This window comes from Pongo abelii, chromosome 15 (genome assembly GCF_028885655.2).
Source record: "Pongo abelii isolate AG06213 chromosome 15, NHGRI_mPonAbe1-v2.0_pri, whole genome shotgun sequence".
NCBI lineage: Eukaryota > Metazoa > Chordata > Mammalia > Primates > Hominidae > Pongo > Pongo abelii.
The window spans coordinates 51,043,200-51,067,046 of NC_072000.2; the positions used below are offsets into that span (position 1 = coordinate 51,043,200).

The 23,847-nt window shown below is 33.7% G+C and overlaps 1 protein-coding gene across 2 annotated transcripts in view; it reads right to left on the bottom strand.

Moving 5' to 3' along the window:
* MDGA2 (MAM domain containing glycosylphosphatidylinositol anchor 2) overlaps nucleotides 1-23,847 on the bottom strand; it is an 825,106-nt gene that overhangs the window by 231,754 nt on the left and 569,505 nt on the right. For both annotated transcript variants that reach the window (XM_024231654.3, XM_054530089.2), the window contains one exon: nucleotides 13,532-13,801. In XM_024231654.3, coding sequence (XP_024087422.3) covers nucleotides 13,532-13,801 — 270 coding nt within the window. The remainder of the gene's footprint in view (nucleotides 1-13,531; nucleotides 13,802-23,847) is intronic.

Consider the following 23,847-nt stretch of genomic DNA (forward strand, 5'->3'; position numbering starts at 1 on the left):
CTCTTAGAAATACAGCTAGGGCCTAGGTGGGTGGGGTGGAGGGTGGAAAGCTATATAAAAACATACACTTAAAAATACTATAAATAAATCAAAATGTAAACCTGAAATATGCAATTATACTTAGTGAAAGGAATAGGGAAAAGTACACTACTCTATATCCTAGGAAGAAGAAGTTCTTCATGTTCAAGTAACCCATAGGAAGTCAAGACAAAGAAAACAGAAATAAGAAACAGAGAACTGGAAACAAAAGGTGAGTTGCAGACAAGCTCTAATATTTCAATAATTATACTCAGTGTAAATTATCTAAATACACCAGTTGAAACAAGGATTGGCAAAGTGGATTTAAAAAACTGGACTTACCTATATATTATCTATAAGAAATTCATTTCAAATATAATGGTATAGGTAGGTTAAAAGTAAAAGGACAAAATATACATATCATGCAAACAACCATCAAAAGTAAGCAGGGTGGCTAGATAATGTAGACTTTAGGGCAAAGAAAATTGCCAGATTCAGAGAGGGACATATACAATGACAAAAGGTCCAACCACTAAAAAGTCTCAGCAATTGTAAATCTGTATATACCCTTCCCCCTCCAAAAAACGCAGAAAATATGTGAAGCAAAAACAGATAGAACTGAAAGGAAAAATAGACAAATCCACAATTATACTTGGAGACTTTGATATCCCCCCTTTAAATAGATGGAAAAACTACATAACCAATCAACAAAGATATTATAGAACTCAAGTAATAGTATCAAATCAACATTTATAGAGCATTATCCCAACAACAGAAGAATGCTCTCTTCTCAAGTTCCCATGGAACATAGGATAGACCATATGCTGCTTAAAAACAAACCTGAACATATTTTTTAAACCACAATTGTTCTCTAACCACAATAGAATTAAAAGAGAAACAAGTGACAGAAAGATTATAGGAAATCTCCAAATTCTTGGAAACTGAACAACTCTCTTCTAAATAATCCATGGGTCAAAGAAGTACCAAGGGAAATTTAAAAACAAACACACTGACCTGAATGAAAACAGAAGACATCAAAATTTGTAAGACAGCTAAAGAAGTGCTGAGAAGGAAATTTGCACTGCTAAATGTCTACAGTAGAAAAGATGAAAAGTCTCAAGTAAATTATCTAATTCCCACTTCAAGAAGCTAAAAAACGGCAAAAATTAAAAAAAAAACTGACATGCTGAGTCATAAAGTAAAAATAAAAGTAACTCAGTGTTATGGACTGAACACATGTGTTTTCCCAACATTTCTTTTGTTGTAACCCTACTTCCCCACACTAACCCACTTGCGATAGTATCAGGACGTGGGGCTTTTCAGAAGGAATTAGGATTAGACAAAGTTATCAGAATAGAGATCTCATGAGTGGGATTAGCATCCATATAAGAGTTACAGAGAGAGCTGGCTTTCCCTCGCTGCTCTATTCCATGTGAGGATATGAAATGCTTGCAGTGTGCAGCCCAGAAGTGTGTCCTCACTAGAATCCAACTATGCCAACACACTGATCTTGGACTTCCAGGGTCTATAACTGTGAGACATGACTATTTGTTGTTTAGAAACACCCAGTCTATGGTATTTTTGTTACAGGAACACGTGCTAACTAAGACATTCAGAATCTAAATTCTGATCAAAATGAAATTAAGCTACAGCCAATAACAAAAATATAATTAGAAAACCCACGTGTTTGACACTTCAGAAATAAAGTTCTAAGTAATCCTTGGGTCAAAGAAAAAAAAATCACTGTGAAAATAAGAAAGTATTTCAAACTGAATAATAATAAACATTACATATCAAAACTCTTGGGATACAGTTAATAGTATATCTAAAGGAACATTTACAGTCTTAAAAGCCTACATGAGGAAAAATAGAAAATAATAAAATCAATAATCAAATCACTGCTTTAAAAATTAGAAAAATAATTAGCATTTGAAATATAGTGATATAGAAGGAAGGAATAATCAAGGACAGAAATCATTATAATAGAAAACACATGTACAACAATCAAGAAAACCTATAATTCAAATGTTGGTTCTTTAAAATAACTAAGGAATTTGAATAACTTCTAGTAAAACTAATAGAGAAAAACTGAATGATATTGACACAGATGATCAATATCACAGTCTGGTCTCACTATAGATTACAACAGTGGTTTGTTGGAACCACTTCATTCTTGCTCATGACAGCAGATTATATGCATTTCTTTCCAACTACAAAACTTGGATATTGGCCATCATCTGATTATACATGCCATGAAAATTGGTAAATACTATAAATCAAGTCTTTTTTTTTTTTTTTCCAAAGAGCTGGTTTACCAGCACACCCTGGACCCCCTTCCCCAAAAATTAAAAAAGATAATTACAGGAATTACAACAACTTTATATTAATAAACTTGACAACTGAACTGGCATATTCAGATTCCTAGAAAAACAAAACTAAGATGTAAAAATGTTTATTCCTAAATATTTGACTAGTCTTATATTTATTATAAAAAGTAAATCTAAAATTGCCAATCTTTGTACAAAGCAATCTGTAAGCCCAGATGGCTTCTCCTGAGAGTTATTTAAAACAATTAAAGAGAAAGTACCACTGATTTTACATAAACTTCAAGATAGCAGAAAAGAATATATCTCGATGCTTTTAAATTAATTACCTTATTTTGAATACTGAAATATAATTTACATACATTGAAATGTTCATGTCTTAAATGTATAGTTTAATCATTTTAACTACCGTGATTATGGACTTTCAGTGTGTAAGGTTTTTGTTTTTTGTTTTTTTTTAAGCACTCACTAATTCTTGGTTCATCTTAACAGATTGTTTTGGCTAAGATGGATTTGAATTACTGGGTTGATGATTTCCATTCTCATACAGTTTTCAGATAAGTATATTTGTTGAGCCAACAAAGTACAAAGAAGAAAAGATTCTTTGAAAACTAAAATTAAGAAATTATCCTATAGAATCTAGAAAAACAATTAAATAATTATATTTGATTAAATCTATTTAGAAATCACTGGAAGCATTTAGAATGAGCACTGATATTGGAGGAATGTGAACAGAATTCAAAGAAACAGAAAAACATGGCAAACAGAAAATTTGTCAGGTTGCTAATTCAATTAAAAATTTATGTAAAATCTCATGAAATTCAAAATTGCAAAAATAATTTTTAAGCATTATTTTCAAATCATAGAATAGAATGTATATATTACTTATTTTTTGAAAATATTCTATTATTAAAGATAGAAGTTAAACATAGATTTTTTTTACTTTAAATAATTATCAATAGTTTCTAACACTTCATAAATAAGAAAATGAAGTAAGTTCAAAAAACTAGTTAATATCACCATCCTGGGCAGCAAATGAAAGAGACATTTTATTTCTGAATATGTAAATACTCTCATTTTTCAAAGCCCCGCTAATTGGCACAATCCTCTGAGGAATTTTTTCTATCTCCCTAATCAGAATTAATTGTTTCTTCATCTGAGATTTGAACAACACATTGCCTATGCTTCAGTTGTGATGTTAGTTTATTCTTTTGCATGCCATATGGAGAGAGTTGCCCTGATATCTTTGCTGCATAAGCGTATGAACTCTATGGCCTCAGGGACTTTTCCCTTGTAGCAACTGACACAGATATAGCATAAAGCAGAAATTTTTTAAATACCTATTATAGCATCACTTGCATTTATTTTCCTGGTTTAATATCCTGATGTAAATAACCAATACATAATTTTTTAGAGTAGAATTTCATCAGGAAATTAGCGTTCTTCAAGAATTATATGTTAATACATGTGAATCCATGAAGACATGTGTCCTCTTGCATTTGTAATGGGCATGGATCATAGAGCATTTTGCTCTTACAGAATTATAGATGGTTGGCTGGGTGCGGTGGCTCACACCTGTAATCCCAGCACTTTGGGAGGCCTAGGCAGGGGGATCACCTGAGATCAGGTGTTCGAGACCAGCCTGGCTAACATGGTGAAACCCCATCTCTACAAAAAAACACAAAAAATTAGCCAGGCATGGTGGCGGGTGCCTGTAATCCCAGCTACTCAGAAGGTTGAGGCACGAGAATCGCTTAAACATGAGAGGCAGACTCCACATCAAAAAAAAAAAAAAAAAAAAAAAAAAAAAAGAATTATAGATGGTTAGATGGTTAGAGCAAATCTATCTTAAAGTTTATGTACTGCAGTTTCTTAGTATCACAGAGAAGTAACCAAAGGCCTATTTACATATCTATGATGTGAGAGCTAATTTAAGGCAAAACCAGACTAGATCCCAGATATCTTGTCCTATACCTTCCTGCCTATAGATCATTTAGTCCAAACTAAATCTGGTAAGCCAGTGAATCTGGGAATTAAGTACCTGCCATAACAACGGAAAAAATGCTGAATTATGCGTTTTCATATTAGTATTCATTGTCTTGGCACTGTTTTACAACAGTAGGGTATCAAAAAAAAAAAAAAAACTACCAAGAGTCTCAAAGAAACTAATTAAAGAATTTTAGAAATGTTAATATTTGAATAAAATCCCTCTTTTCTGGACACTAACTAGTGCGGACTTTTAGAGCACTACTATCATTTTTAAAAGAAAATTGAAAGATTTTCTCTTGGCTAGAGTAAATATGACAAGAGAGACTCCATTTACTAAGTAGGAAAATTTAAAAGTTTTAATAAAAGAACCATGTATAACTAAGCTGCCTGAATATCATTACATAAAAGTAATTATAAGATTTTTCAATATCTAGACAAAATTTTTTATTTGAAATTATATTTATAATTCTTCATAATTTTAATGAACAAGGATAAGTTAGTTTTATTTACAAAAGGAAACTAAGCTACCTAAATTCAGATGAGAACTACTGAATGATAATTTTTAGATTTTATATGGCCTTGATTGATTTTTAAAAGACAATAATGAAACCATTTTTGAGCCACAAAATAATACAATAAAATTCTCTCTGGTGTTTTGGGGAGGTGTAATTACTACAGAATATTAAATTGGGAAAAGAGAAATAAGCACTTAATCTGCATGAATAATTGGGACACCTGCACACAGCAGACACTTCTGCTTTTGGGGAATGTGAAGGCATTGGTTTTCTACAATTTTAGCCATCATCATTATAGTTTTAATAATGAAAGATTATGTGACAAAGCTATTGATGAGTAAAAATTAAATTTGATGAATCTAAATGCTTGGGAAGAACTACACTGGCCCAGTAACTGGAAATTCACCACTAATTTATGTTCAGAAATGCATATGGGCTATATTTGATCAAATCATTCAGGGAAATTGCCAATTAACTCTGATTGACATTCTGATTAATAGCTTAAGATATATACCTTTCAACAAAAACAGTGAATGCACAATTATAAGTATACATTGTATTTTCTTGCTTATGCTGAATGTTTTAATTATGGGGCTATTTTGTATCTTTGTCTTTAGTGATCCCATTGATCTCTTCCAGTAACTACAAATTCTTTTAAAGTTTTGTACAGTCATGTGTAAGAAAGCCAGTGACAGTCAGTCATATCAAGTCCTTCAAAATATAATGATATTTAGAAAATCATAAACTGTAAACACTGTGTTAGTTAGAACTTGACATTAAGTAAGATTATGTCCACCATTAATGGTGGAAAAATACTAATTAACAAAAACAGAATTTCCTTCAATTAAAAGAGGCTGTATATTTGGGAAAGAAAACAATGTTACTAAGAAAAGTGTCTGAAGACTGAGTATTGTTGAGATTTTTTTTCATGAATATAAAAAGAAGGGATTCACAATCTAGAAAGAATCCCTAGTACATCTTTGGCAATGGAAGAATAGAGGAAATAGAAAAGGACCATTATCAGTTCAAATATTTGGGAGAAAATTAAATATTTGTAAAAATTTGGCTAAAATTTGAATGGCTCCTTGGCTAAGAAAATAGCCCTGGAAACTTATTGTGTGGTCCTTGAATCCCAGCTCTATTATTTAAATAAAGCTTGCTTTTGGGAAGTTACTTAATGCTCTCTCTTCTGTTTTAGGTTTCTTTTTGTTTGTTTGTTTGTTTGTTTGGAGATGTAGTCTCACTCTGTGTCCCAGGCTGGAGTGCAGTGGGGTGATCTCAGCTCACTGCAGCCTCCACCTCCTGGGTTCAAGCAATTCTCCTGCCTCAGCCTCCCGAGTAGTTGGGATTATAGGTGCGTGCTGCCACACCAGGCTAATTTCTGTATTTTTTAGTAGAGACGGGGTTTCCACATGTTGGCCAGGATGGTCTTTTTTTTGTATTTTTTTTATTATACTTTAAGTTCTAGGGTACATGTGCACAACGTGCAGGTTTGTTACATATGTATAGCACATATATACCATGGAATACTATGCAGCCATAAAAATGGATGAGTTCGTGTCCTTTGTAGGGACATGGATGAAGCAGGATGGTCTTAATCTCCTGATCTTGTGATCCACCTGCCTCAGCCTGCCAAAGTGCTGGGATTACAGGTGTGAAGCACTGTGCCCAGCCTTCTCTTTTACTTTTGAAAAAAAAAATGGGAATAATAATTTTTTACCTGATAACTATATTGAGATGGTTAAAAAGTTAATGCATATAGTGTTACTGGTAGCCTGGTACCCAATAAGTGCTCAATCAATGTTAGTTATTACTATTCTCTAAACATACTGTTACACTCAAATGTTAAAAACTTTTAATCATAAAACTTTGGAATTGTAAGTCTTTTTGTAATAAGCATAAAGATAATTTAGAACTATTAGCAGTGCTAATATTTGGCATGTTTCAGTCAAATAAGTTCAGAACAAATTATTTAATATTAAAATTCATATTTAAAGAATACAGTCCTTTCATGTTGATAAACTAGAATTAGTTAAATCATCACTTTTTGGAAGAGAGTTATAATGTTCCTGGAGGTTACAGCATATTTCTGTGCAGTTAGGAAAGTGAAATTCATGCCTCACTGAATACATATTGACTTCTTCCACAAAGGTTAACTCTATTTCAATATTGACATACTTCTTTACTTCTTTGTATCAGGACTCTTAGATCCTAGCCAAAAAAAAATGCTGAAATAATTCTAAAATTAATAAAGAGCACATTTCATTGATTCTAAAATCATTTACAGTGTCATTTTGCAGAGGCCATGGGTTCAAAAATGGAAAAAGTAAAGGCCTAAATGGGTATCAAGGCATCATGGGAGCATGATGTGAAGAATATAGTTTATGAAGTGTACTGCATACTACAGTGGCTTTAAAACGTGTCTGTTCCATAACAGGGTAGAGATATTTGACCCTTCCAGGGACTGGGCCAGATTTTGTCATTGCACTGAAGAATGGAATACAATAATGATACTGCATTTCTTCAGAAGCTACATTAGAAAAACCCATGAAGTTCTTGGAACACTTGGCCTGGTAGTCTTATAGAAGTCTGGCCACCTTGAAGCTGCCATGAGAAGAAATCATGTAAAGAGACAAGAATGAGAGAGACAAAGAGAAGAGACAGACAGCCCTGAGGAGCCCAGCTGTAGGAGCTTCTTAGTCCAGGCACTAGTTATTTGAATAAAAAGCATTGAAGATTACTGCAGACCTAGCCACCCTCTAGCTGCAATTATATGGGATACCCTGAATTTTTTAGCTGAGCCTCTCAACTCCCAGATTTGTGAACAAAACAAATGATTATTATTGTTATAAGCTACTCTTTTGGGATGGTTTGTTACATAGCAATGAATAATCAGAACAATGTGACCTTTCAAACAAGTCGATCACATCACACAAATTATTTAATGATTGAGTATGGACATGGAATTTTTTAATTTTTGCTTAAAATCATTTAATACATACTTAGGTTATCAAAGAGTCATATCCAGAAAAGAAATCTAATATGAGCTGATGAACTTAAAAAAGAGATTCTCTCACTAAATACATGTTTATTGAGCATCTACTATATGCTGGGTAATATTCTAGGCTCCAAGACTACATCACTAAATAAGACAACAAACAGACAAATTCTTTACCCCTATAGTCCTATTAAAAAGCAGACAATAAGTAAGGAAATATGGATAAAATAATTCCAGGTACTGATGTGATAAGAAGCAATAAATCATGGTATGGAAATTAGAGATATGCTACTTTAAGATAAGGGAATCAGAGAAGGTGTTTACTAGAGGGTAGTATTTGAAAATTAACATTCAAAGCAGAAAGACCAATGCATCTAAAGTAGAGCAAGTAAAAATGGGAGGCAGATGAGACGATGATGAGGAATTTTAATTCCATTTTGGGTGAGATGAAAAGCCATGGGAGGAATTTGATCAGGATAACGAGATTTTTTTTTTATTATTTCTGAGTGCATAGTAAGAATTTTCCAGCCTTCAAGCCATTGGGTATTGGCATGTGTCTGAGTTCCAGTCAATAGACTGTGACTGGAACTAATGTGTATCTGCCCATAAAAATCTCCCATGTGTGCCCATTCAAGCTCCGTCCCATTTCCCAATGACAGGGATGGAGGCAACATCCATAGTAACCTTAGCAGCAACAGATTGAAGACGGCAGAGACATGATCAGCCCTGATACCTGAATGAGCACATGGAACAACCCCCCGACCACACACACACACAAGTACACTCAGCAGCATTATCAACTAGTAAACACTCTGTACTCTTTCATGAACAAAATCTGAAGTTCTGTTGCATAATTACATGTATGGTATATTTATTAACTTAGCCCAGGCTACTTTATCTAATATAGCAGGTGAATTTCTAAAAGAGGGGCTACAGTGGAAAGAATAACAATAGAAAGACTATTTTTATCAACCAGGAGTGATACATTGATGATTTGGACATGTGTGGTAGCAGTGAACATGGAAAGATAGGATCCGATTAAAAGTATATTTTGAAGATACAACCAGAAGGACTGGCTGATAAATCACCTTCAAGAATGCAGTAAGAAAATTTGAAAATTCCTCTAATCCTACATTTTTTTAAAACTAGATGATAGACTTTTCCTGGCTTACTTTTACCTGAAAATAGAAGACACAGAATTCCATAGTAAGTGCAAAACAGACCTCCTTCTTATGCAGAATTTTTGGAGAAAGTGGAAGAAATCTCAAGCCATCATTCTTAGACTTTATAGACAATTAAAGGTAAAAGAAGAGTAAGAAACCAAACTTAGTTAGAAGGATATCTTTAGAGAAAACTGTGAGATGCAACTTCTTCCAAACCCAAGGTGGAGAAAAGAGAACCTGTCTGTTTCATCTCAGTCCTACTGAGGAGCTTTCCATGGGACCTGTCAGCTTTGAAATATTTTCCCTCCAATGTTGCCTGACTCATATCTGAAGAAACTAAAACCTGTGTGGCAAGAGAACAGAGGTAGTACACTGAAATTTACGTGCTCTCATAGTCTATTGGTAAGCATTTCCAACAGGCAGATGTGAGTCTCACAGGGAAGGGACATGACCATGTCTTGGGCTCTGTTTAGTTGGCTGCTTAGAGGAAAAAGGGAGAAGGCGTCAGCAGGAAGCGGGTAGGGGTACAGCACAAGATGTTCAGGAAATGTGGCATATTCATGGACGCAGGGAAACGCCCATCACTGGACACCTCTCTTTGATCTACATAGATGTATATATCGTCTAGGTAGAGAAACTTTCTAAGGGCCCATTAACATGTCACCAAGGAATTGGGAAAGCTTTATATAGAGATCTTCATAGCTCACTCTGAGCTAGGGTGGTCAGAACCTACCTATCAGGCTGGGGTTGGGTTAAGTGGAGAGGTAGGTGGAGAGGTAACAGACAAAAAAGCCAACTGTGCCCCATCTCCCTTTCTTACTTCAGGTCTCCAGCCCAAAGTGGACCCAAGTTGGGGAGGGGAGAAATTTTTGCATTAAATCAGGTTTAGAGTTATTACTATTTTGGACCATGCATCCAAAACACTGAAGTAAATGTGGGTTTGTGATTTGAATACACTACAGAACATTCAAAGAGGCCACTATACACTAAAATACAGCAATGTCTTGATATTTTGAACCATACATGTTCAACACAGTGATTTAATTCATGACAGAAGAGAGACGTAGGCATTTCTAAGTAGAATGAATCATGACAACAGAGACCTTTACATGGAAGTGACATATCTAACAGGAGTTTAGAAAGCACTGAGCCCAGGGCATACAACACGTGGCTAGGAAATCAATGTAACATTCCCTTTAGGTGTATTAGGCAACTGCTTCTCTCCTAACTTATGAGAAATGTAGCTCAGTCACTGCAATTTCTTAAAAAACTATAAGAAAAGGCATTGATGCTACATTAATAAATGTTCTCCCAAAGTAGTAAACCATGTGAGATTTGTAATCAGTTTTCTTCTTCTTATCTACATAGAGTGTTATCTCCATTATTTACTTTACACTCTTCTCTATTTTTAAAAACGTAGAATAAAGAATTTGGAAATGTTTCTTGAATTTTATTTCTATCAGCACTCTACACTCTTATCCTGTGCATGGACATTCTTAAATGAGGATGGGAATTCCACACACAAAATATCTTTGTGCTTACTCAGAAACCTGGTCCATGGATCCTGATTTAATTACAGAGAAGAATGAAAGGAGATAAATCTAGATTTCTATACCTACTGTATCCATGACACAATTAATCTAAGATTCACAGAGCTCTACACATCCAGAAGGCTTGAAAATAATTTCTTTGATGTAATAAAAAGAAAACTGTTTTCTTTAACTGAATTTCTTGACTTCTGTGGACCAGAATTCAGATGCCTCATATTATTGCAGTGGTTTTTCTCCCCACAGTTTAATCTAGGAACCTTTAAAACCAAGGCTACTTCTATATTCAGTAAGATTATATACAAACTTGATTTTATGAATTATGCGAATGCCACTGCTGAGAAGTCCCACTGGCAATATAATATGATTATGCAAATATACACATCAGACAAATTAAAGGCATAAAAAGAAATCATAAGATTGAAGAAATAAATTTTTAAGGCTTTGTTTATTTCAGGTCTTTCATGTTGAAGTTGGAAACTTTCTTTTGTAATGATACAGGTGAAACCTGTTAGGTAGGCTAGAGAGGAGAAAATCATCCTCTAGGCACATATTTGTTGTTCACTGGGTTAGTCCCTTACAAAGGGTGCATAAGCAACACAGATATTTTATACTGGACATTTTGCCAGTTGTACATGGATTCAATATAGTTGCAAATGATCCCATTATGAAAATTAAATTCAATGCATCATTTTTCTCTAACAAATTACTGTTCTTGATAAACTAATGGAATAAAAGATTCTGCATTGTATCCATGGCACTTAAGGATAGATGTTGCAGTACTTTAATATTACACTTTAATCATTATATTTCAATACTTCAGTGCTTTAATCATCATAATTCAATACTTTAATAATTACAGCAAGATTTGGTAGATTATTTTATGCCTACCTAGAAAAGCAAGTATTTTTAAAGCAAACAAACAAAAAATAGAAATAAAACAAACACCGATGACAATACAATTTTTCCATTTCTTTTTAAAGAAAATGGGGTAGAGAGAGAACAGAATCTTGTTGCTCACTGACACAAGGCTTAAAATGAGCCCCATTTCTCAATACTAATATTTTAAAAATAAAAGTTGGATACTTCCATTGTGAATTCTTTGTTTTCTACATATTTCCATATGCAATTCGTTGGTATTTCTATATTCCATAAAGAACTGTAAACTCCTTTGAGGGCAGACGTTTAGTCACTGATCTTTGCTGTCACACTCATGCATTCCTTACATTTGCTGAGTCCTTAGCATATGGTAGTTGTGCAGTAGAAGTTCGTTAAACAATTGAAATAAAGAGCACATTTCATTGATTCTAAAATCCATCTTTATTTTTACATTTTAACAATTCTGAGATCAGAATGCCTCTTACATTCAATAGTCTGTCATGGTTGCTATTAGTAATCATGACCTGACTTCAAAGAAAATCTCAGAGGCAGTATTTCTCCATAATTTGGAATTATTAATGCTCTTAATGACACAAGAACAATATCGTATAGCAAACCATGATCATCAATGACCCTGTAATAAAAACTAATTGAGAAGTCGAGTTCTGAGTGTGAAGTATTATGAATAATTTAATCAATTTATTTTGCTTTTATTGGCCTTTTTATGTAGGCTAATAAATGACATGTTTTTTTAAAAATCAAAGTATAAACAAATTTAGAAGAGCTTTTTCAATAATCTATCTCATAAGACATTATGGTAGTTTAACTGGCAGTATGTTTTATTTTGTTTTGATATATAAAATAATTGTACATGTTATATATGTACATATGTACATATAATAAATATTGTATGGTATGCAATTTTGTGGCAGGTGGTACACTATTCATAGTGTTTTGATTTACACTGTACCTTGAAATGTTTTGAATAGAGTATACTTTTGTCAAATAGCATATTCCTCATAATTTGCATAATAACAGATAACTAAAACCACCACAATCTATATTCACAAAATCACAAATGTTTATCTCTATACATTTGATTATGTTTTGCTTCCATCATAAGTAATTTTCATTTGCATGTTCAAAAGGTCATCTTCGGCATATGGATGTCCATTTTAACTTCAGAGGCCTCAGTGTCCACCCTCCACTTCCAACCCAGGACCATACCAGGTGAAGTGAGATATGAAGAAGCATATGGTCTCTTTGTACATCTGCCTCAGAACTTCTTTCCATCTTCCAACATGGAGAGAAAACATGCCTGAGTGGTGCCAGCATGCTAGCTGGTAATGACCACATTAGAACAGCATTGCTACTTTGACTTAGTGACTTACATTTTGCTTCAGTTCCTCAAATAAGCATTGCGTCTTCTATCTCTGACTTTTCTGTCTTTTCTCAATTTCAATCTGTCAAAACACTACTCGACCTATAAGATCTAGTACGAATGTTATTAGATATTCCCTAATAACCTCAGCCAGAAGTGGCTATACATTTTTTAATTTCTATATCTTTTGTTTATTCTTTTAGAACACCGTATCATACGACTATTGATATATATTATTTTCACTATCTGACAGTGGAATCCTGAGTACAGGGTGATGTTTGATAGATCTTTATATAACCTCACAATTTAAAGCCATGATTCTAATAGGGGCTCAATGAAAGTTTATTAAATTGATAAATTTACTGAATTCCTAAACTATTATACAATCAGTGTATATTTTACACAGTGAATGTTTTATGCTGTAAGCCACATTTTCTCTTTCAATCTTTTTTTTAGCTAACAACATATTATAAAAAGCATTTGATGGTATCACTAAGAATATGCTATGAAAGCTATTCAATGCATATATAAAGCACTGTTATTAATCTTTAACCTGTTTAAGTTCCACTTATAATTACCCACATTATTTATACATGATTTTATCTGTATTTTACAGATACATGCAATATTTGAGGAGGTAATTTTATATCAACCATTATTTGCTTTTTGAGGCCTAACCTAGGAATCTATGTTGTAACATTCTTTCAGCAAACTTACCTCTCACAATGATGTTGGTGGACTTTTTTGCAGGGTTTCCCACATTATTATTGGCAATGCAGCTGTAAGTACCAGCATCATCTGAGGTGATGGCAGGTATGGTCAAAGTTCCTCCATTCAAAACAGTCTTTTCAGGCAGAGTCCCAAAGGACCTGACCCAGGTGAGAGAAGGTGCAGGCTCTCCTCCTGTTGTAACACATACTAATGTTATGGCCTCTCCAGGATTTACAACTATAGGATCATCCACCAAGAGTTTAATTGACGGTGATGCTAAAAGACATAAACAAAAGAACATGCACCTATTTAGATATGCTACAACTAGAATTCAACAGCATGCATTATATTGGTTCATTCAAAAAATTAAAATGAAATATAGTCCTCTTTTGCCAAAATCATACTGCATTACTCAAATTTAAACAAGATTTAATGGTTTCATATTTTAATTAAATGGTATAAACATGTAGAACTGTATTAAGAATCTTACACATAGAAAGGGGAAATAAAATTTATGTTTCCTGGATTATTGCTCTGAAATTGGAATAATAAGCATGATTAAGTTTTTAAAACAAAATATCCCTTTCTTTTTTAATGCTGACAATCATCCTCTGTTTTTGTCTTTCCCAGTAGAGATAGTTCAGATATTCAGTCCTTGTATTTTCATGGTGAAGATGGTTATTTATTTATTTTTTGGATCATTCTGAGATGAAATGATAAATTTTTGCAATCTGAATACAACCAAGTGACAGATAAAGTCATAGATCACCCAGGCTTTTACCATTCAGTGAGCCTGATTTTTGTTCTCGAAAAAAATAAAATCATCTAATTCTAATGCAGTGTCCATACTTCATCTCTAACCTCTTCACTTACAAAGGTCTAGGCAGTGAGCTCCTAAAAACACTGCTTTAAAACTTAGAAACAAACATTCGAGAGCTCAAACAGCCCCCAAACCGTGCTTGCCACTACTGTTTGGGTTATAACAATCCCTTATTGAAAACAAGTCTTTTGTAATGTTTTAGGTTAAAAAATACAAAGATAAACATTCATTCAGTAGAAAAAGCTGTGTGCAGCCTTTCCATCAAACACTCCAAATAGAAATTGTACAAAAACTTTATTCACATATAGCACTTTTTTTTTTTTCTGCTTACACTACCGTGCTAGCCTAAATAATGCATCCCTAAATAAAAACAGGGGAAATACATTATAATGACATTTCAAGTCACACATTCAGAAATATTTTGTCAAAGTTAAAGCTGTATTGTATGAAATCAATCTACATCAGAAATATTTAAACTGTTCAATTGTACTGTGTGATTTTTTTAATATATTAACTTCAGCTTAGAGTTGAGGAGTGTTTTACTCAGAATAAAAGCTAGACTGCTCGTGAAGTTCAAAATTGTCTGCCTTGTTTGAAAAAAAAAAAAAAAGCCAGAAAAGGCAAGAAAATAATTCCACATTACAGTTCTATGGGAAAGACATGAAGTGCCTGTATGACCTTTTTAAACATCAATGTTTCATGTTGACTCTTCTAACATCACTTTAAATAATATGGGAATTTTTAAAATGTCATACTATTAGCCCTTCTGAGGAGTTAATATGAAATTATAAATATTTATGATTGAAAATCTGTTGGGAAATGCACATCATGAAAAAAGTATGCAAAAGTTGCCATATTTTGGTGAAAGAAATCTCAGAGTTATTTAATGTTAAACTGATGGAGGACAGCACTAATTAAATATTCTGAAAATAGATATTATACTTAATTATTAATATATCATCATGAAGAGGTAAAGAAAATCTCTACAGCCTGACTTAAGGTAAATAGCATAATCATATAAAAGTATTTGATTAAAATATAATTATAGAGATATCAACATTTATATCATATTAACAAAGATTAATTTCTTTTACATCACATTTTAGTCAAATTAAAAGGCCCAAGGCCTAAAGGCCATTAACAGCATATATTTGGACTATGGACATACCCAGTGGTGACATTAAGTCAGGGAATATTTGCCCCTGAAATCGATTTGTATAGGATGAGTTGTTTTCTATTAGATATTATTTAACGAAAAAAAGCTAAGATAATTTCAAAGCTCAAAAAATAATGCATATATAACAAGATCACTGTTCTAACTATAATACATTTTAGAACTACCTTCACAACATTATTAAAAATATTTTCTTCCAAATTTGACTTGGAAACACAATATTGGTCAAGTTACTTTTATGGAGGGTGGCACTTATTTTATCTGATTATACCTGAAACTAAAAATAGCCCAGATAGACCACAAAACAGCTAACAATTTCAAGACTTTAAAAATATTTGTGTATATTTTAATACCAAAATTTGCTAGCTTTAAATTTCAAAAAAGAAAAAAAAGTTGAAATCATCGTCATTTTGTTCTAGTATTTTACTTTTTATTTCATAAATATCAGCTTTTTAAAACTATAAGGCTTTGCTTAAGAACCAGAGACATTAGGATTTATCAAGCTTCAGTGTAAGTCATGTTGTTGAGTAAAAACTGATATAGGAAAAACATAAAAATATTTTTGTCCATTAAAATATTTTAAGGAAAATATTTCATATTGGATGAATCATTTGCTAATTTGGGGGTATACAAAGAGTAACGTAAAGCATTATAGGTTAGTCATTCTCTTCTTATAGGTTTCCATAGCTACCCCTGCCAATTTTTTCTTCATATTACCTTCTATATTAGCCAGGCTACCACTATGACTCTTCAGCCAGATGAAAAGTGTCATGATTGCATTCTCTGAAGTATTGTATAATGTGATAGTTAAGTGATAAGAGTACAAATTCCAGAGTAAGGTACCTGGGTTCAAGTCTTGACTCTGCCGTTTAATACCTGTGTGAACTTGAGCAAGTTCTTTGTCTTCAATTGAGGGCCTCAATTTCCCATTGTTGAAATGGGGGAAAACAATTGTAACTATCTTAAAGTATTTAGATAATTTAACATGCGTAATCTAAAGCCCTTTCGATAATAGCTAGTACGAAGGATGCACAGTGTTTTCTTTTGTCATTTATTTACCCTCACAGCCTGGTCCAGTGCTTGGAACTTAGTGGGTGCTTAATAAATATTAGTAACATGAGGCAGTAAATGGGAAAATGAATAAGTGAGTAACTACTACAAAATATGTGGTCACTATAGAACACAGTTATTCTAATTGCATACTGCAGAAATATCTCGACCATTTTGACTTTTGAAAGTCCTATACCATATATATAAAACATATTTAAATATATCTCTACATTTCAAATAAATAATTATTAATTTTGTTTTATAATATTTTTATTTGGAAATTCAAACTATTGTTTTTCAAGATTCAACATTTTCCCAGGACCTTTAAAAGCTCATGGGCAAAAGGTACTATATCTATGTTAGCACTTGTGTAGGTAAGCGATATTTTTTCACAATGTCCTAAAACTGCCCAACCACCCTCAGTCTATCCATTACAAGCTGCTGCTTCTGCACTTCTATGGGTATATAAGACATGAAGAAAGATAAAGTTCATTTTACTAAATCACGTTCATAGCCACACGTACATGTTTAGCATACGTCTACAGCATGTGTTAATTGAATTATCTCATTACTATATAAGGATAAACATGGAAGGTCATAGAGGTCATAAATTCCCTTATTACCATGAAAAAAGTTCACTGTTCTAAAACACTTACAGAATCTAAATGTCCATTGATTCATCACAGCAACATGTGAGATAGATTGTTAGTTTATTCTCATTGTTAAGTAATAAAAAATTAAACATGAAAACTGAAATGGGATAAGGAAACACTGGATGAGACAGTATGAAATATTTATTTGAGATTTTGGTCAAACCAAAATGAAAAATGAAAAAGGTGAAATACATAAAGTAAAAAAGAGGTAATCTTTCCGATTAAGCAGAGCATTTATATTCTAAACTATAGATTATTTTAAATGTTTTATAATTAGTGTCAAATCATGGCTCAAATTACATTAAAATAATTCCAACTACACCACCAGCTGTAAACATTCTCTATGTATGCAGTGCTTAAAAATGACTATGGTGCCAGTCAGAATACCAGGCTGGTAGTCTTCCAACATGTAATAATGGAAGGCACAGGTCATGATAGACATTGTCACAGAGATTTGAGTCTCCTCATCAAGATCAGCATGCCAATGTTCTAGCATGCTTGATGTGCTCTGCAGTGGGAACACTTGATCAATGGAGGGACAATAGGTAGACAGATAGATAGATAGATAGATAGATAGATAGATAGATACATGATAGAAAGAAAGAAAGAATTGGTCCTGGAGAGGCATAGCAATTTCAAATGACAAGAAAATAAGAGAAGAGAGAAAGAAAGGGAAAGAAAGGAAGGGAAAGGGGAACAAAAAGTCTGTGGTTTCTATTTTCCAAAATCATGAACTCTCAATAGAATTTCAATAACTGCAACACAGAAAGTATATTTTAGAAAATATCTTTGAGAAAAGGGAATTCTTCCTATTTCCCCATAAGCACCACTTCTCCTGGCAAAGAAAGTTTTCTCAGACTGAGCAACAGACATTTCAATGGGTCCAAGAGAGGAATAATTGGCCTCTTGATCCCCACACCAAATCCCAAACATCTGGATATTCAAGATCACAGGAGATCAGTTTGTCCCTTCCTATTTGAGGTCACTGAGTGTGGCTGCCTATATAGACAAGGACATAGTCATCTCACGGAAAAGACTCCATGATCCAGGGAAACAGCTCCCAGTCCCACAATGGTGGAATGGAGGGAGCAGAGAGACCAGCTAGCACTGAAAAGTGCTAAAAACAACAGGAATGAGATAAGTCTCAGGAAATATATGCCTGTCAAAGATTCAGATCTCATGCTCCAGGCCTTGGTACAACAGCATCTCTTAGAATTTAAATTAAGTGGGAATTCCAAATTGATAAAGTTTTCTGAGGTTACGGCAGAATAGAGAGTTGAAAGAAAAAATAATACTGAATTATGAAATAGTAGAGACAGATATATATTTTTCAAACCCAAGTATGTATACTGGGGTTCATGCCCACTAAAAATTGTAGTGATCCAGTTCCTCATGATGTCTTCTGGGTGTGTGATGCAAATATTTAATTTGGGGTTAACTAATAATACATTATGTAGAAAGAAAATACTATTTTAGCAGAAGTCATTGACTTCTTAGGTACTTTGTTTTTGCCGCTACCTAACATAATAGGTAAATATGAAGATAAGCATCCTTTTTAAAATCTGAAAGCAGGATACAGTGTTAATCATCTGTACATTCTTACAGACTTTGGATCTCTGTAGATCTGGAGCATTTAATTATGAAAAAGGAACCCAGCTTTCCATCCAGACTCTGAGCAACTTAGTATAAAGCAGTTAACAATTGTATAAACCTGCCAATTGCCTTGAATTAGAGATATTCTAACTTAAGCTCAAGACTTTTTTTTTTTGAATGGAAATAATCTGAGTATTATAAAGTAACCTAATTCACAGAGAAGATTGTGAGGAAGGAGAAACACACACACACACACACAAACACACACACACACAAACTAAATAAATAAATGAATAAATAAATAATAAAACAGAATAAACTCCAATTTTAAAATGCTCAGGTAGGAAATATCTGCTTTAGTTTGAAAGCAAGTCCTGGCACAGCAGTTGATTTGGGCTGGGATCACAGGAAACATATTGAAGAAGCAGAAAAGGGCAAAACAAGGAAGGAAGAAAAGCCAGTGAAGGGTCACTAATGAGCAGGTTATCACTGTGGGAAACTTGGCTCCCTGCTGCTAGGAACCCTCTGAGAGACCAAGTCAAGGGCACCTCAAAGCTCTCTATCTAAAGAACAAGGAGCCTGGCTCAGGTGCTTATCCATCAACTCCTGTTACTCATTAATTGGGAATTATTCTCTGGGCCTTAACTTTCCCATCTCATGCTCTGGCCGAACACATTCCTGCATTCAGTGAAAGTTCTCAGATCGAAGAATAAATATGCAATCTGTCCAAAGAAACCGCAGCAACCTCCAGGCCAGGACAGGAGGAAAGGCAAGACACCCACTGTGTCTGCTATGACTTTGTTTCCATGTAAATGCAGTGATCAACGAGTGGCTGCATGGAGACGATGTGTAAAGAGTAAAGAAAGAACAAGGAAGGGGTAGGTGGTAAGTGAAAGCACCCTTATCAATCAAGATATGGGTGAAAAATGAAATAATGAGAGCACAGTATGAATTTAAGAGAAACGAGGTAAAAATACACAATTAAGTTTCTGCTTCTGTTCCATGACTCTACATTATTTAAACCATAGAACATATACATATGCTAAACAAATTAAATCCAGCTTGTATGTAGAGAAACATGCTTAAAGTGTGCTTACAGATTCAAGGAATAGAAAAATATTTCTCTTGGAAGAACTAGTCACTTCACTGCCATGAAGATATCACTGTATTTTCATATATTTCATTGAAATTCATTTTCAACATGTATTTCATTGAAATATAAGTAGCAGTGAATATTTCACAAAATAAAGATGAGATAATATATTAGAAGTTGATATGAAAACTCAAAATAATCTACCCATTTATGTGGAGTTATTATTCAAATACTATCAGTCACATATTGATTGACTCTCATGAAGCCCAAGATTGGTATCATGCTGGGAAATTCTATTTAAAATGATGCTCTAGGAAATAACAATATTTGAAATTGTATTCATAAACAGTTTTTAATGTAGGAGTAAACTTTTGCTACAGATATTGAAGCCAACATGCATTTCTCATTACTTTAATATTCACAGGACAGACATTTATGGAAATGATTGCAAAGGCAGAATACTGTTCCTTTTTGGAAAACTGCATAACTTTTAGGAAGAGATGTGATTCATATGACCATGGATCCTAAATGAGAGATTCCCTAGATGGGTTTTGTTTGCCTGGCACAGTATCTGTTGTTGTTGTTATCATCAGTGAATGAATGCCTTTAGGCATTGCTTGTTCTCCCTAGTGCAATAGGTTCCCTATCCATTCATTCATAAGTATTTCTACAGCATCTACTAGGTATCAGGCCCTGTGATAGTAAGCTGTGATGTATCAGCGAACAAAAGAGTCAAAGAATCCCTGCAGTCAGAAGTTTACAACTTAACAAGAAGAGAAACAGCACACTCCACATGACTCTCCTTGTCTTAACTGGCTTTGTATGTTTACTTCACCTGCCTGTTCTCTGAAGTCAGTCATATGCATTTATCAGGCTTAACTGGGATATTTATGTCATCAGAGCACGATGAGCAAAGAAACTGCCAAAAGGTACATTCTTCAGTAAACTAAGACTTTACAAAATATAGTGACACTTATGCTGAAATCTAATCACTGAACAATATAAATAGAAAAGCTAGAGAAATAGAACTTGTGTTCTAAGGTGAGCAAAAGTCAGTGAAGCAAAACAGATGATCCCCGTGTATAAGCTATACCAATAGTTGGGGTACTAATACCTAACAGCTTGAAAGGTCTTTATAAACATTGACAAGGAATGGTGAAGAAAAAAATTAGCACTACACGTATCTCCTTCCCTTGATCAACAATCCTTTACTATTCTTTCCAACAGGTGAAGTCCTGGCAAACTTGGTCTCATTCAAGTTTACAGGAAGCTGAGCATTCACTTGCTGCAGAATCCCAGAGGGTCATCTCCCATAGAGAGAAAAATCCAAGCTAAGCATTTCCAACTGAAGTGTTTGTTGTCCATAAAATTTTCTTGTTATTAATAGAAAACACCAGAATTTTAAGCATAGTACTAGATTGTAAAGACACTTTCACTACAAAATCAGCAGAGCATGAACTTTCTATTTCTTCTACCTGGAATTCTCTTCCAGTGCTTGTCCACTCATTAAACCAGTCATCAGGCAATTTATCATGCTCGAATAACAATAACAATTCTTCACCAAAATTTCCAGCTTGTGTCCAGACCAACTATGTTGCTTCTTTCTTTGTGTGAGAATAGCTCTTTATAATACCCCCTCATTAGAACATTTGCCCCTATGCTTTCACTGTGAGATATTTAGGAGTAGGACATCAGAGTAAAAAGGGTAGTATTTTTCATCTTTGTGCCACCAGCACCCAGAAGAATATTTGACAAAGAATAGGTGCTCAATAAAGTTTTACTGAACAAAAGAAAGTTGAATTTAAAAATTATTAAACCAAAACTCCACCTAAGCTCTGAGTATTCATCAAACTTAATTTAAAATGATCAAAAGGTCAGGCATGATGGCTCACACTTGTAATCCCACAATTTGGGAGGCTGAGGCAGGAGTAACACTTGAGGTCAGGAGTTCAAGACCAACCTGGCCAACATGGCAAAAATATGCCTTTATTAAAAACACAAAAATTAGCCAGGGGTGGTGGCACAGACCTGTAGTCCCAGCTACTTGGGAGGCTGAGGCACAAGAATTGTCAGGACCTGGGAGATGGAGGCTGCAGTGAGCCGAGATTGTGCCACTGCATTCCAGCCTAAGGACACAGTGAGACTTTGTTTTAAAAACTAAATAAAATAAAATAAAATAATCAAAAAAACCTACAAACACTGTGAAATAATGTGACAGAGGATAAGAATTTCATGAGCCATTCATCGACAAATTCTAGTCATGACAACCTGCAAGTTCTTTCATTGTTCTACCCATTTAAACTTACCTATGTTTTATATTACTAACAAGGAGATGGCAAAGCATTTATCTATCAAAATGTAATGCACCACTCACAAAAAAAAAATACAGTGTATTGTTTGCACTCCTTTGTACTTATTTGTTCATTTATACCATTGAACATTATTTTTAATAAACCATGTAACTCAGCCGAATGTTGACTCTGAAACCAAAGTAAAGGCTACCTGGCTTTTTTCACAAGAGGGCTAGTATGTACATACTTTAATGGGGATTTAGCAAATTAGTCAAGATTTAAAGCTCTTCTCTGAGTGTGAAATAACAACAGTAGAAGAGATAAAGACATCACCTCTAAGACCATCTGGTGTTGATCTCATAGCTATAGTTTTTACTTTTTCATTTTGTACCATATGGAAAGGTACTCTCCTACTGGGAAAAAGATTCTGTCTGAAAAAGATTAGTTTTCTTTTTCATAATCCATTCTGGGGACACTTTATCACAGTTTAATAGCTTGAACACCTTTATGACTCTGTAATTTTATTTTATAGAAATTTTGGCTAACATTTATTTATAGCCAATCTTAAAGAATAATGTTGAATAAATTTAACTCTGCTTGGCCTCTGCTCTTCTAAAAAGTGAGAAAGTTATGTTACATAATTTCTAAAGGATTGCTTAGATCAAGTTTTTATCATGATAAGGAAAACATCTGCGCATATAGCCTCTTAATCTATGATATATCTATGTTTGGCTAATCAAATGTCTACATGGGTTCCATGATATAGCAAAGATTAAAAATCACATTAGGGGCTTAATTAGCTAGGCCAACAATTACTACCAAATAAACTCATTGTAAATTTAGAGATGTATGTATGTTCCATTTTAAGAAAAAATGCTAATTCAACATATATTTATTAAGTACCAATTGCATACCAGGCATTGGAGATGTTAGAAAAAAAACAGGCCAAAATCCTGCCCTTGTGGAGTTTGTAATTAGAAGGAGACAATTATAGCCCTTAAAATGTCCTAAGCATTCTTCAAAAGCTTTGCATATATTAACTCACTTAATCATAGGAGGTAGGTACTATTATTACTTTATTTTACTTTTTACCAAACTGAGAAACCATTTAGAAACACTTTTGATAACCTCCAAGTCACACAGCTAGTGAAAGGTGAAGCTGGGATTCTATTCTAGGAAATCTGGCTTAAGATGAATGTAAAAGGCTGTAGGTAAACTCCAATGCAAAATAAACAAAGTTCATAATTTCCAAGTTTGATTGAATATTTGATGATATTTAGGCCAGGAGAAGAATTAGTGCTGCCTCTCTAACAGAAAGAAGGAGTAGCATTGATGCCATCTAGTATATTATGAAAAAATTGGATAGAGTAAAAACAAACTTGATTTGCTAGTCAGAATTGCAGAAATATTCACCATCCAAAATAGAAGTTGAAAAGGATTTGTGAACCACGTAAGTCATAATTACAAAGCCTAAATCCTGAAGTGTCCGTGGAAGAGTTTCTTAAGCCATTGCTCTGGATGTGTTCACATCTCACACATACAAAACTTTTTAATTGGCTCAGTGATTTAAATTCTCAGAATCTAAGAGGTAACGAGGAGAAATTTAAAATGGAAAGACTTCTTGAGGCAGGAAAATGGAGAGCAACAG